Below are 13,377 nucleotides of genomic sequence, written 5' to 3'. Positions count from 1 at the left end.
CAGACAATCTAAAAGAGATTAAAGACTTTCACTTTAACACAAGGACAACTTTAGATTTTCTTACCTGGCTGGTACTTCTTGCTCTGACTGACGCCATTGCAGCTCCACTCGCATATGTCTGCAGCCAGACCCTCTTGGCACCTCCTCGCTGTCATCAGCGTTGGAATTGGAAATTGTCACATCCGTTTTTTTTTTTTTTTTTTTTTTTTTGAATGACGAAATTAAACACATTACGTTATTAAAAAAAAAGAAAAATAAATAAAATTAAAAATAAAAAACACAAAACTGAAAAATAACAATACTTGTGTTGTTTTAACAAAAAAATAAATAAATAAATAAAAAAAAAAAATGTCTGTGTAAAACGAACAGTGCCACAAAACCATTTTTTTTTCAGTGTGCCAAAACCCTTTATCCATGAAGCATGTTTTATTAAATTGTTTTGGTTTTAACTCCGTGAGAAAACATTTTAACTCTTTTGAAGAGATTTTTAACAGAATTTAGCCAAATACAGGTTTAGAGCGTGTTTTTTTTTTTTTTTTTTTTTTTTGTCCATGAAAATAGCCACAGAAGCTGGCATGGCATTAAACACAAACAAACAATCTTAACATTTTTTATGGTTAAGAGTTTGTTTAAATAATTTTTTTCTGCAATTATGTAATTATAAATTCCCCCAACAAAAAACAAAAAAACAAAACAAAATACAAAAACAAATACAAATTTATTTATAGATGTGAGTAAAGGTGTATACAAAAACCAAAAAAGAATGTGTAAATGTGTTTTCTTATTTTGTTTATATATATATATATATATATATATATATATATATATATATATATATATATATATATATATATATATATATATATATATATATAATATATATATAGCCCTCCAGTGGTTGCTGAGGTAAAGCACAGAAATCATGCTGAATATATTCTTATTCAGGGACCTGCAGTAAATGGCAGTACAGTTTTGCAGTTTTGGAAGAATAATTTAACTATATTGTGATATTGTATGTGTATGTCTATTGTAAGTGTATAACCTATGTATTATCTTTTCTTATGTATAAGCGTTTAATCTATAGATGTATACCTAGGGAAAGGCATCCTAGGAAAAAAAAAAGTCCTGCTGTTAAACGTATCTTATCTGCAGCACAAGGTTTTCAGAATGCAAATGTTACGACCAGCTCACACAGCTATCAGCACCACATGATGACCTGCCCTGAGCACAGAGGGAGCTTCAGTGTTACGTGGGTGTTATTTGGGGTTCTTCAGGAATGATGTTGGTGTCCTTTTAATGAAACCTGACCTGCACATGCACTGACTGCTGTTTATATGCTAACTTTGTGTACTACAACAGGAAGAAGCTTCAGCAAGACAGATTTCAAAGTGTTTCTTTTGAAAAGATTCCCTGTAGCAGAACTTTTAAGGTATGCATTTTAATTTTATATATATATATATATATATATATATATATATATATGTTTTATAGTTAACCAAGTAAAAGTTAGTGCTTTGTTGTCACAGGGAGCTGGCTTCAGATATGGAAACGGACAGTATTAACACAGAAACCCAGATAAATGGAGACCCAAAACAGGACATAAGCCATTTTGCTCAGTCAAATTCACGGATTATTTGTGATGAATGTCGAAGAAAAATCAGAAGTTTGTTACCAGTAAATTATAAAGAAGAAATTATAGAGCTGCTAAAACTGGCTGGACCAGTGGTAAGAGTGAATATTAAGTTGACAAAAGTGTCAAAAGTAATCAGATATAGCATTGAATTGTTATTGATTTTAAGTATAACAATTTAATTTAGTTTATCTATTAATTATGTTTTCATTAATATGTTTCAATTAATGTTTTCAAATCAATTTAATGTGCCATGTTCAGTTTAGCTGAGAGCAAAGATCATTTATGTCACTTAAGATCCAGTGTACAGTCAAATTAAGGCCTTATAATGAATTTTAACTGATAGTTAGGTAATCTGTTACACAGTAAATGTTATCCTCTTCGTGCAGTTTACATCTCAGCTGATGATCTTTCTGATCAGTTTTATCAGCACTGTGTTCTGTGGACACTTGGGGAAAACTGAATTGGCCGGTGTGGCTCTAGCTATTACTGTGAGTTTACAAAATAAACTTAATTGTGGCAATCATTAAAAGTCTCATTGCTTTTGTAAATATGTCCTTTTCGCTCACAGGTTATTAATGTGACTGGCATCTCCATCGGCTCTGGATTGGCATCTGCATGTGATACACTCATCTCTCAGGTCTGATAGTGAATGTTCAGTAATGTGAGTGTCATTTTACTCAGGTGTCATTTGAATTGAATTGTGTCCTCCAGACGTTTGGAAGTAATAATCTGAAGCGGGTGGGTGTGATACTGCAGAGAGGGATTCTCATCCTCCTGTTGGCCTGTTTCCCCTGCTGGGCACTGCTCATCAACACCGAGCCCATCCTGCTGGCTGTCCGACAGAGTCCCAGTGTGGCCAGGTCTGACACTTTCAGCATTTACTGGATGTTATATATTAGTTAATGTTGCTGTTTAGCAAAACGGTGGTAGTAAATTATGCAAATATTATGAAATAAATTGGTTTAATCAAGATTTTTTTTTTACTGTGTGTTATTGCTTTTTTCTCTCAACAGTCTGTCACAACTCTATGTAAAAATATTCATGCCTGCTCTTCCTGTAAGTGGCAAATTAAACTTTTTTGCACACTATCATTTACACTGCAATTAACATTAAATGTTCACAAACATTAAATGAACAGTTCACCAAAAAGATTGTAAATGTAAAGTAATCGTCTACTCAAAGCTCATGCTGCTCCAAGCTTACATGATTTTCAGTAAATAACTCTTTAAATTTCGGTCAAAGTTCCTCACACAAAGCTTGACTTCGATTTTACAAGACTTTGCAAGAATACTTTACACAGGTCACAACAATGGCTTTTGTTGTAGTTTTATGGTTCTTTTTAGCATTTTTGAAGCTTGACAGTTGTCAGAGTATTTTGTGTTTTGGGGAAAATATCTCCTTTACCTTTTGGAATGACATGAGAATGAATAAATCATGAGAAATGTATGTATACATGTATGTATGTTTTTCTGCCAGTTTCCAACAACAATTTTCTTATTTGCTTTAAAAAAAAAAAAAAACCTACAGGCTGCCTTTTTGTATCAGCTTCAGGGCTTGTATCTTCAAAATCAGGTAACCTCCTTTTTTTTTTTAAGTTCTTACATTTGTGTATTTGGCGACACTTTTATTCAAAGTGACTTACATTGCATTTAAGCATTAAAGTTATACATTTAATGCCTAAGTTTATGCCTTCCCCTTTAAAAAAAAACAACACTTTTGTTTCTATATCTATACTCTCCTCTTTTAGTACAACATAATACATAATACTGCTATCATCATTATGGACTTTTTTGTTTGTTTGTTTAGGGTATTATTTGGCCTCAGATCATCACAGGAGTAGCAGGAAATGTCCTCAATGCTTTAATAAACTACATCTTCCTTTATGTTCTTGATCTTGGTGTGGCGTAAGAAGCTGTCTAGATTCTGTATATCCTATATCTTGTTTTCTTCATTATTTGAATGATAACCTGATGTGTTCACAGAGGATCTGCTGCTGCAAATGCAATTTCCCAGTATTTCTTGGCAGTGATTCTCTTTTTGTTCATCCGATGCATGGGCCTGCATAAAGCCACCTGGGGTGGTGAGTTTCCCCTGTTCATTTCTGCAGAGATCTGTTTCCTAGTTCTGCATCTTGGAAAAAAGTTTGAAAGCACACCAGCTTGTATTTATTACTTTTAATGCACATTCTACAAGACTAGTTTTCTCATATTCACATGAGTGTCCTTAATAAACTATGAACATTGTTTTGAGATGAATAATTGGTTTAAATTTTGTCTGTTGTTTAATAGTTTGTCATTTTTCTCCCATGTGTCCTGCTGATATTGCCTCAAACACACACCATTAGGCTGGTCTCGTGACTGTTTGCAGGAATGGGGTGCTTTCATTTGCTTGGCTTTTCCCAGTATGATCATGCTTTGTGCAGAGTGGTGGACATATGAGATTGGTGGATTCCTTGCAGGTTTGTAAACTTTGTGTATTTATTTCATTGTTTTGTTTTTAAATTATTATTTCTTCAAAATATTTGATATATATTTCTTATACCCAATACTTGTATTACAGGACTCATCAGTGAAGTCGAACTTGGCCAATACTTGTATTACAGGACTCATCAGTGAAGTCGAACTTGGGGCTCAATCTGTCGTCTATGAGTTGACCAGCATTATGTACATGGTACTGTCAGCATTACATGGTCTGACCTGATTTTGCTTAATAGCATATGTTCCTGACTGGATCAACCTCTTTTGTTGGTCCCAGAAACAACCCTAACTTCAAAATCCTAAACAAAAAGCATGTACCACAGTTTCCAAAATAAATAAATAAACAGCATGACTGTGTTCAGCTGTGATAATAACAAGAAGTGTTTCTTGATCAGCAAATCAGCACATTAGATTTAGAAGTTAGATTGAGAAGTATCATGTGACACTGAAGACTGGCTCTATTGGCTGCTAAAAAATATTCAACTTTGCCACTACAGGAATAAATTTCATTTTAAAATATATTTACAGAGCAAACATTGCCAAAAAGTAGCCCAGTTTGCCGTTGGTCACCAAGTCATTGTTTCCTCGTCATTCAGTTTCCACTGGGATTTGCAGTGGCAGCCGGTGTGAGGGTAGGAAATGCACTTGGAGCTGGAAACACAGAACAAGCCAAGCTGACTGCCAAACTGTCTTTAGTCTGTGGACGTAAGTGGTCATTTCAGCAGCTTTGAATGATGCTGAATAGGTCTAATTATTTGGAAATCTGCTGATACTGTATATCAGTGTAATATAAAAAAGAATGTTACGTCAATTATTGTTGAAATGAAACAAAGTATTACTTTTGTTTTTTTATTCGCTATTTTCACTGACATTACCATGGTACCACATTACTATAACTCACCTTTCATCGGAAAAGTTCAGTTACAGTATAGATTCAGTCATATGGCACAGTGAGGACATTTACTCTATTGACAGTAAACTCTGTTCTGGAACAAAACCTTATGGCCATGTCATACCTTCATTACACCTTTTGATACAGTAACATACTGAATAAATACTTTTACAAACATTAAGGATTTCATGCGAGTTATCCAAGTTAGGTAATGTTAAGTGTATTTTCTAACATGACAATTATTGCCTGAATTACTGTAATTATTTCACCAACAAAGATAATTTGAAACATATCTTGCATTGTTTGCTTCTGAATAAACTGAATGTTTAAAGTACAAAATTGTTTTAATTTAATTATTTAATTTCATTTATTTAAAAAAATGATTATGTTGATTGAAAACGTATAATTGTCATGAATTATAATTGCATGAGATCAGTTTTGAAAAGAATGACCAGTTTGGATTTTTGTACTATGAGTTTTGAAAATAAACACCTTACTTGTGAAAGTACAAAAGTGAAAAGAAAAAAAAAACTGTAATATTATTGTTACTCATACAGTGATGTTTTACAGTCATTTTCTTTCAATACTGTACCTGATTCATTTCTCTTCTACTCTAGTACTTGTGTCCTGTGTGATTGCAACCATAATTGGAAGTACTAACAATGTAATTGGATACATCTTTAGCACAGATGAGTAAGTTACTAGAATTACTGTTAAACAGTAGTCCACATGGTGATCTTATTATCTCACTGGGCTGTTTTCATTATTTTAAATACGTGACATTGTTGAAACTATGTTATATTCAGTTTCTGTTGATTGTGTGACTGGTTTTTCATTAAGTGATGGAGAAGAGCTTTATTGGCTCTGTAACTCTCTGTCTTGCAGGGAAATTGTCCTCAGAGTATCAGAGGTCATGGTGATGTATGGCTTTGTTCATCTATTTGATGCCACTTCGGTAAGTTTATTAATGTTCTTTAAACAAAGTTTGTATTCTTGAAAAATAGTCTTGTCATCTTTTAAGTTTTTGTTTGGAGATATATGGATTATAAGGAAACATGAAGTTTCATAGCATTAGAATTATTAATTTCAAGTGGCCTGTTCTTTGTATATGGCACATATTGTGAATCCATTTTGATAATGTCCATTTTTTTATTATCCAAATGTGTTCTGATTGTAGGCTATTACAGGTGGCATTGTCAGAGGTGCTGGAAAGCAATTGCTTGGTGCTCTTTGTAACATTGTGGGATATTATTTTGTGGGATTTCCAATTGGAGTGTCCCTGATGTTTGCTCTCAACATGGGCATAATTGGTAATAAAGTTGATTGCTACTTCAGAATTTTGAAATATTGGAAATAGGAAGCTGTAATTTGTAAAAATGTGTGCTTCACCCTATGATTTTCTTTCAAACGTGGAATACCAAAAGAGACATTTATTTATTTCAATTTTAATGCGTTTCCATACTAGTACTCTCTTAAAAATAAAGGTTAGAAAGTTTTTTTTTTTTTCAGAGATGTCAGAATAATTATTTGCATTCCCAAAAGAACTTTTCAGTGAACAGTTCTTAAAAGAATAATTTATTCTTAGTGTGAAGAACATTTTAATAATCTGATGAAACAACTTCTCTATAGAAGCTTTTGAGCGATAGAAAGATTCCATGAATGTTAAAGCTTCTTCATTGAACCATAGATGCCAATAAATAACCATTATTTTTAATAGTGTATATAACAGGTTTCTTTATGTTCTGATGTTATGTGTACTGACACAGCTATTTTACGCGGTACACTATTGCTCTATATAAGTACAGTAAGTGAGCTCATTAAACAACATTACCATGCTGAATACCTTTTTATTGTTAGGTCTGTGGATTGGGTTTTTTGGCTGTGTTTTCCTACAGTCCTTGTTCTTCATCATCCTCATTTGCAAGCTGGACTGGAAAAAAGTGACTCAAGAGGTGAGACATTTTAATTCATCCACATCTATATAGTCTATTTGGATAGATGATGACTGTAGTCTTTATCTTCTTATTTTCAGGCTTTAATCAGAGCAGGTGTACAAGTCCCTGAGACCAACAATGAATCTTACGCTATGGAAAATAAAGGCTATACAGAAGGTAGTTTCTGTCTATTATATGATGACCTAAGTGGTCAAAAAACAAACAAACAAAAAAACAGTGTCTTTCATCATGGACTTTGTCTATTGAGTGATTATGTTGTCTTTTGTTCATTCTTGAACAGACGTACCACAGCAGTCCCAGCACACTGAAGAATGCCAGACAGATCCAAATACAGACCTCGAAGGGCTCAGCAAAAGAGGAGGAATAACAAATGCTGTTGCACTGGTCACAGTTGGCACGGTTTTGACCACCAAACAGCTGGTTGTCCGTCGAGGACTTTCGTTTTTCTTCATGCTGCTTATACTAGCTGGAGGGATTGTGTTAAATGGGGTGCTCACTGGAGTATAATAAGTTAAGGGATTTGTAGGTATTGAAAAGTAATAAAAATAGGAACTGTAATAGTATTTGATGTAGATGTGTTTTTATCTCCCAATCTGTTGTTTTTAAAAAAAAATTGGGGGGGGGGCCTTGACAACTAAAGAAATCCTGTTATTTAAGATATATACATACATTTATATATTCATTCAGGTACTACAATGGAATTGAAATAAAACAATCAATATGTCATGTGATTCATTTTTTTTATATTTTGCTGAGAATCCTTTGCAGGCAATGGGTTTCCTCATTTGTGATGCTTTGCCAAGCATTTACTGCAGCTGACTTCAGTTGTTGTTTGTTTGTGGGTCTTTCTGCCTTTAGTTTTGTCTTCAGCAAGTGAAAAGCATGCTGTGTTGTCTCTGCCATTTCAGAATATTCCACTTTTTACCTTAAAAAAATCCTGGGTTGCTTTTGCTGTATGTTTTGCTGTATGTTATGTATCTGTCATTTGTACTATGAAGTACCGTCCAATCAACTTCCTGCTCAATTTGGCTGAATCTGGGCAGAGAGTATATCCCAATTCACTTCAGAATTCTTCCGGTTGTTTCTGTCCTTTGTCACATCATCATTAAACACCAGTAAGCCCATCACAACATGTAAGGAGGACTTAGGCCGTGTAGATTCCATAAGCGGGTCTTTATTAAATGGTCTGCTGAAAAATTCCAAATGGTAATCACAACTCGTAGTCAGGTCACAGGCTTTGGTCAAAATACAGGCAAAACAAATCCAAACAAATCCAAAACAGTAATCCAAAAACGTGAGTCAAAAAGGCAAAAGCAATGGTCATAACAATAAACAGCAAAGGAGACAATACTTCGCAATGTGGCATAGCAAACACATGGCTTAAATACAGGGTGACAGGAAATGACAAGACAGGAACTGATGTGGCAGGAACAGGAAGTGGCAGAGTTCAGAATTCAGGTGAAGGCTCCCTCTGGTAGACGGGAGCCCGATCAAACGTTACAGATTCCCTCCCCCTAGGAACACCTCCAGGTGTTTTTTTTTTCTAGGACGACCCCTGGGTCTGGGTGCTGGGCGATCTGGATGTGCTTGGTGAAAGTCTCTGATAAGTGATTAATCCAAAATGTCCTTAGTTGCTACCCACGATCTCTCCTCCACGCCATAACCCTCCCAATCTACGAGGTATTCCATCTGACCCCTCCTCCTGCGAGAATCTAGGATCTCCCGAACTAGGTAGGCAGGAGCTCCCTCGATCTCGAGTGGTGGAGGAGGTTCTTCGTCAGTGGCATCGGGGCTCGATGAGACATGGGCCGGTTTCAGGAGTGACACATGAAAGGAAGGAGAGATGCGGTAATTAGCAGGTAGCTCTAAACGGTACGTGACAGGATTAACTTGATGCATAATCTTAAAAGGGCCAACGTACCTGGGACTTAATTTTTTTGCATGGTAGTTTCAGGCGTAGGTCACGGGTGGAAAGCCATACCATTTGACCTGGCTGAAACTCAGGATGAGGACGTCTGCGTCGATCAGCTTGGATCTTTTGAGAACGAATAGCCCGTTGGAGGCGGACATGAGCATTGTCCCAGACCTGTTCACTTCTTCTGATCCAGTCATCCACAGCAGGCACCTCCGATGGCTCTCCAGACCAGGGGAATAGAGGAGGCTGATATCCTAGGACACACTGGAAGGGGGTAAGACCAGTTGAAGAGTGTGTGAGAGAATTTTGGGCGTACTCTGCCCATGGGAGGAATATGCTCCATTTTTCCTGTTCCTGGCTACAGTATGATCTCAAGTATCTACCAATTTCCTGATTAAGGCGCTCTACTTGTCCATTTGCTTGAGGATGATATCCAGAAGTGAGACTTACATTGATGTTTAAAACTTCTGCAAAAGGCTTTCCAAACACGTGATGTGAATTGCGGCCCTCGATCAGTAACAATATCATCAGGTAATCCATAAATCCTAAATACTTGATTGAACAAAACTTGTGCAGTTTCCATAGCAGTGGGTATACCTTTCAATGGAATGAGACGACAGGACTTAGAGAAACGGTCGATGGAGACCATGATGGTTGTGTACCCTTGTGAGTTAGGCAGATCAGTGACAAAGTCAATGGATAGGTGTGACCAAGGTCGCTGGGGAATTGGAAGTGGTTCTAACAATCCTGCAGGCAATTGCCGAGGTGTTCGTGACTGAGCACAGATTGGACAAGCATTTACATAGCTACTGACATCTGCAGATAATGTGTGCCACCAAAAGGTATTTCGAACTAAAGCAGTGGTTTCGGTGCGATTAATTCCAGGATGTCCAGAAGCAAGAGAAGTGTGAACCCATTGGATGATTCTGTTGCGAAGACTGGATGGAACAAAAATTTTCCCAACTGGACATTCTGGATGGGGATGGCTCTTCATGTTGTTCACGTTGAATTTCTTCCATAATATCCCAATGAATGGGTGCCATGATGATGGAGGGGTGGTAGAATAGTTCAGGACTCATCTGTGAAAGAAGAGTGCCGTGGATACGTGACAGTGCATCTGCCTTACTATTTTTGCTCCCTGGCCGGTATGTAACTGCAAAATTGAATCGAGTGAAGAAGAGTGCCCATCTTGCTTGGCGGGGATTCAAACGCTTTGCATCCTTGATATACTGTAGGTTTTTGTGGTCTGTAATGACTTGAAAAGGATGAAGAGCACCTTCAAGCCAATGTCTCCATTCTTCAAGAGCAGACTTGATGGATAGCAATTCCTTGTTACCAATGTCATAATTGCTTTCTGCCAAAGTTAACTTTCGAGAGTAGAATGCACATGGATGTAATTTACCTGGTGTTCCATGACGCTGAGAAAGAATAGCACCAATTCCACAGTCGGAGGCATCTACCTCTACGATGAAAGGAAGTGTAGGATCAGGATGCTTAAGAATTGGCGCTGTGGTGAAACTGGACTTGAGCCTGTTGAATGCTGATGTAGCTGCCTCTGTCCATACTAGCTTCTTGGGTTTTCCTTTAAGTAGTGATGTGACAGGTGTAGCTATTGTACTGAAGTCACGGATTAATCTACGGTAGAAGTTTGAAAAGCCTAGGAATCGTTGCAACTCCTTGACATTGTTGGGTTTGGACCAGTCCAAAACAGCTTTTACTTTGGTATCATCCATCTTTACTCCTGCATGGCTAATATTGTATCCAAGGAATTTGGTTGATGTGACATGAAACTCACACTTTTCAGCCTTAACAAAAAGATCATTTTGGAGCAGACGTGACAAGACAGTTCTTACATGACTGATATGTTCCTCCATAGAGCATGAGTAGACCAGAATGTCGTCTATATAGACAATCACATACTGATACAAGAGATCTTTGAAGACTTCATTAACGAAGGACTGGAAAACTGAAGGTGCATTGGCCAATCCATAAGGCATAACCAAATACTCGTAGTGCCCCCTACTGGTGAGGAAAGCTGTCTTCCATTCATCCCCCTCACGGATTCTGATGAGATTATAGGCCGATCTGAGGTCCAGTTTAGTGAAATAGCGAGCTTCTCGTAGTTGTTCCAGAGAAGAAGGAATAAGAGGCAAGGGATGGTGATTCTTAACTGTGATTGCATTGAGTGCTCGATAGTCAATGCAAGGCCTTAAACCGCCATCTTTCTTGTCAACAAAAAAGAAGCCAGATGCTGCAGGAGAAGTGGATGGTCTGATAAATCCATAAGATAAAGCTTCTTCAATGTATTCTTCCATGGCCTTGGTTTCAGGAATGGACAGAGGGTATATACGGCTCTTAGGCGGAGAGGTGTTAGGAAGGAGGTCAATGGCACAGTCCCAGGGGCGATGAGGTGGCAATTTGGTGGCCTTGTCTTTGCTAAATACCTCAGCTAGGTCAGCATACTCCTTGGGGATGTTAGTTGGTAATGAAAAGGGGTTCTTGGCTAGATGGGTAGTGCAGACTGTAAGTTTGGTGGGCAGTTCAAGACAGTGAGCAAGACAATGAGGTGACCAGCTGACTAACTCCTTTTCCTTCCATGAAAACTGTGGGTCGTGGGTAGACAACCCATGGATATCCTAAAATGACTTTGTTTCGTGGTGATGAAATTACATAGAGAGTTATTTCTTCTGTGTGAAGCAGTCCAACTCTGAGTTTTATGGGGAGTGTTTGATGAGTGATATAACCTTTACCAATTGGACCATTATCAACGGCAGTAACAGCAATAGGTGGTTCACATTTGATTGTGGGAATGTTCAACTGCTTCACTAAATCTTGATGAATCACGTTTGCAGCTGCTCCAGAATCTATTAACGCTGAGAAATGGTGGTCTTGATTAGCAACTGACAAAATGATGGGAAGTGATAAACATAAACTGATCTGTAAAGTATTGAACATGTGACTCACTTGATAACTTGAAGAGGGGTTGATAGCAGGTTTAACAGGACAGTTGGAACAGCGATGGCCTGATCCACCACAGTAGAAGCAGAGCTGATTGAGTAATCTCCTTCTCCGTTCATCAGCTGGTAATTGAGTTCTTCCAATGTGCATGGGTTCCATAGGGCTAGATTGACTTGGTATTTGAGCAGTAGTAGGCACATATGAAGCAATGTTAAACTTGAGATTGGGTTGTGTACGTAAGAGATTATCAATCTTTATAGCAAGGGTAACAAACTGAGAGAAGTCAAGGGAGTCATCTTTGACTAGTAATTCTGCTTGAAGCTTAGCAGACAGACTTGAACGAAAAAGGTGCTTCAAAGCAACATCATTAAAACCACTTGGTGCTGCAAGAGTGCGAAATTTGATAGCATAATCAGAAGCAGGTCTGTTACCTTGACGTAACTGGGTCAGTTGAGTTGCTGCATCCATGCCTCCAGCAGGATATTGAAAGACATCACGAATTAGTTGGGTGAAGTAATTGTAAGATTGCTGGACATGTGTATCATGATCCCAAACAGCTGTAGCCCACTCTAAAGCCTTCCCGGTAAGCAAAGTCATGATAAAAGAGCACTTTGTATGGTCTTGGCGATATGTTTCAGGTTGGTTTGAAAAATAGATAGAACATTGACGTAGAAAACCAGTGCAGTTATCAGGAGAGCCATCAAATTTATCAGGTAAAGCAAATCTTACCGGGTCAGGTCTTGGGGCAGGAAGAGACTGAATGTACCGTGTTAAATGCTCGTTGCTGGCTTGCAGTGTCAGTAGCTGGTGTTGAAAACCATTCAGCAGATCTTTTTGATACTCAATGGTAGAAAGAAGTTGAGAGACATCCGCTGGATCCGCGCCAGGCGAAGTATTCTGTAAGGAGGACTTAGGCCGTGTAGATTCCATAAGCGGGTCTTTATTAAATGGTCTGCTGAAAAAATCCAAATGGTAATCACAACTCGTAGTCAGGTCACAGGCTTTGGTCAAAATACAGGCAAAACAGTCCAATGGCAAACAAATCCAAAACAGTAATCCAAAAACGTGAGTCAAAAAGGCAAAAGCAATGGTCATAACAATAAACAGCAAAGGAGACATGAAAAACGCTTAGTAAGGCAGGGAACTGGCAATACTTCGCAATGTGGCATAGCAAACACATGGCTTAAATACAGGGTGACAGGAAATGACAAGACAGGAACTGATGTGGCAGGAACAGGAAGTGGCAGAGTTCAGAATTCAGGTGAAGGCTCCCTCTGGTGGACGGGAGCCAGATCAAACGTTACACACTGGAAGCCATGCATGGTCATGCCATCACACTGTTTACAAGATGATGATGATGTTGTATGCTTTGGATCATGAGCTGTTCCAAGCCTTTTCCATATTTTTTCTTTCCATCATTTTGGTACAGGTTGATCTTAATTTCAGCCATACAAAGAATGTTTTCCAGAAGTGGTCTGGCTTTTTTAGAAGTTTTTTTTTTTTTTGCGAAGTCTAATCTTTACTATTATTCACCTTGTGGTGAACCC

General features: G+C 37.7%; 2 protein-coding genes across 2 annotated transcripts; one reads left to right on the top strand and one right to left on the bottom strand.

Moving 5' to 3' along the window:
• The first annotated feature begins 1,216 nt into the window (after nucleotides 1–1,216).
• LOC109070490 (multidrug and toxin extrusion protein 1-like) lies at nucleotides 1,217–7,674 on the top strand. The gene is made up of 18 exons (XM_042748493.1): nucleotides 1,217–1,429; nucleotides 1,527–1,725; nucleotides 2,020–2,121; nucleotides 2,202–2,270; nucleotides 2,345–2,493; nucleotides 2,647–2,689; nucleotides 3,161–3,205; nucleotides 3,440–3,537; nucleotides 3,616–3,713; nucleotides 3,978–4,091; nucleotides 4,236–4,303; nucleotides 4,707–4,815; nucleotides 5,620–5,695; nucleotides 5,888–5,957; nucleotides 6,180–6,312; nucleotides 6,860–6,954; nucleotides 7,035–7,113; nucleotides 7,238–7,674. Exons 1-18 carry the CDS (start codon nucleotides 1,335–1,337, stop codon nucleotides 7,462–7,464), a joined length of 1,869 nt encoding a protein of 622 aa, XP_042604427.1. The 5' UTR covers nucleotides 1,217–1,334; the 3' UTR covers nucleotides 7,465–7,674.
• Nucleotides 7,675–11,511: 3,837 nt separating this feature from the next.
• LOC122141334 lies at nucleotides 11,512–13,119 on the bottom strand. Its single transcript, XM_042748496.1, has 3 exons — nucleotides 12,262–13,119; nucleotides 11,837–12,002; nucleotides 11,512–11,745 (listed from the first exon to the last, which is right to left on the bottom strand). Exons 1-3 carry the CDS (start codon nucleotides 12,947–12,949, stop codon nucleotides 11,664–11,666), a joined length of 936 nt encoding a protein of 311 aa, XP_042604430.1. The 5' UTR covers nucleotides 12,950–13,119; the 3' UTR covers nucleotides 11,512–11,663.
• Between the last annotated feature and the right edge of the window lie 258 nt (nucleotides 13,120–13,377).

The sequence above is a fragment of the Cyprinus carpio genome, chromosome B21 (genome assembly GCF_018340385.1).
Source record: "Cyprinus carpio isolate SPL01 chromosome B21, ASM1834038v1, whole genome shotgun sequence".
Taxonomy (NCBI): Eukaryota; Metazoa; Chordata; class Actinopteri; order Cypriniformes; family Cyprinidae; genus Cyprinus; species Cyprinus carpio.
This window is presented reverse-complemented; position numbering and strand designations above follow the sequence as displayed.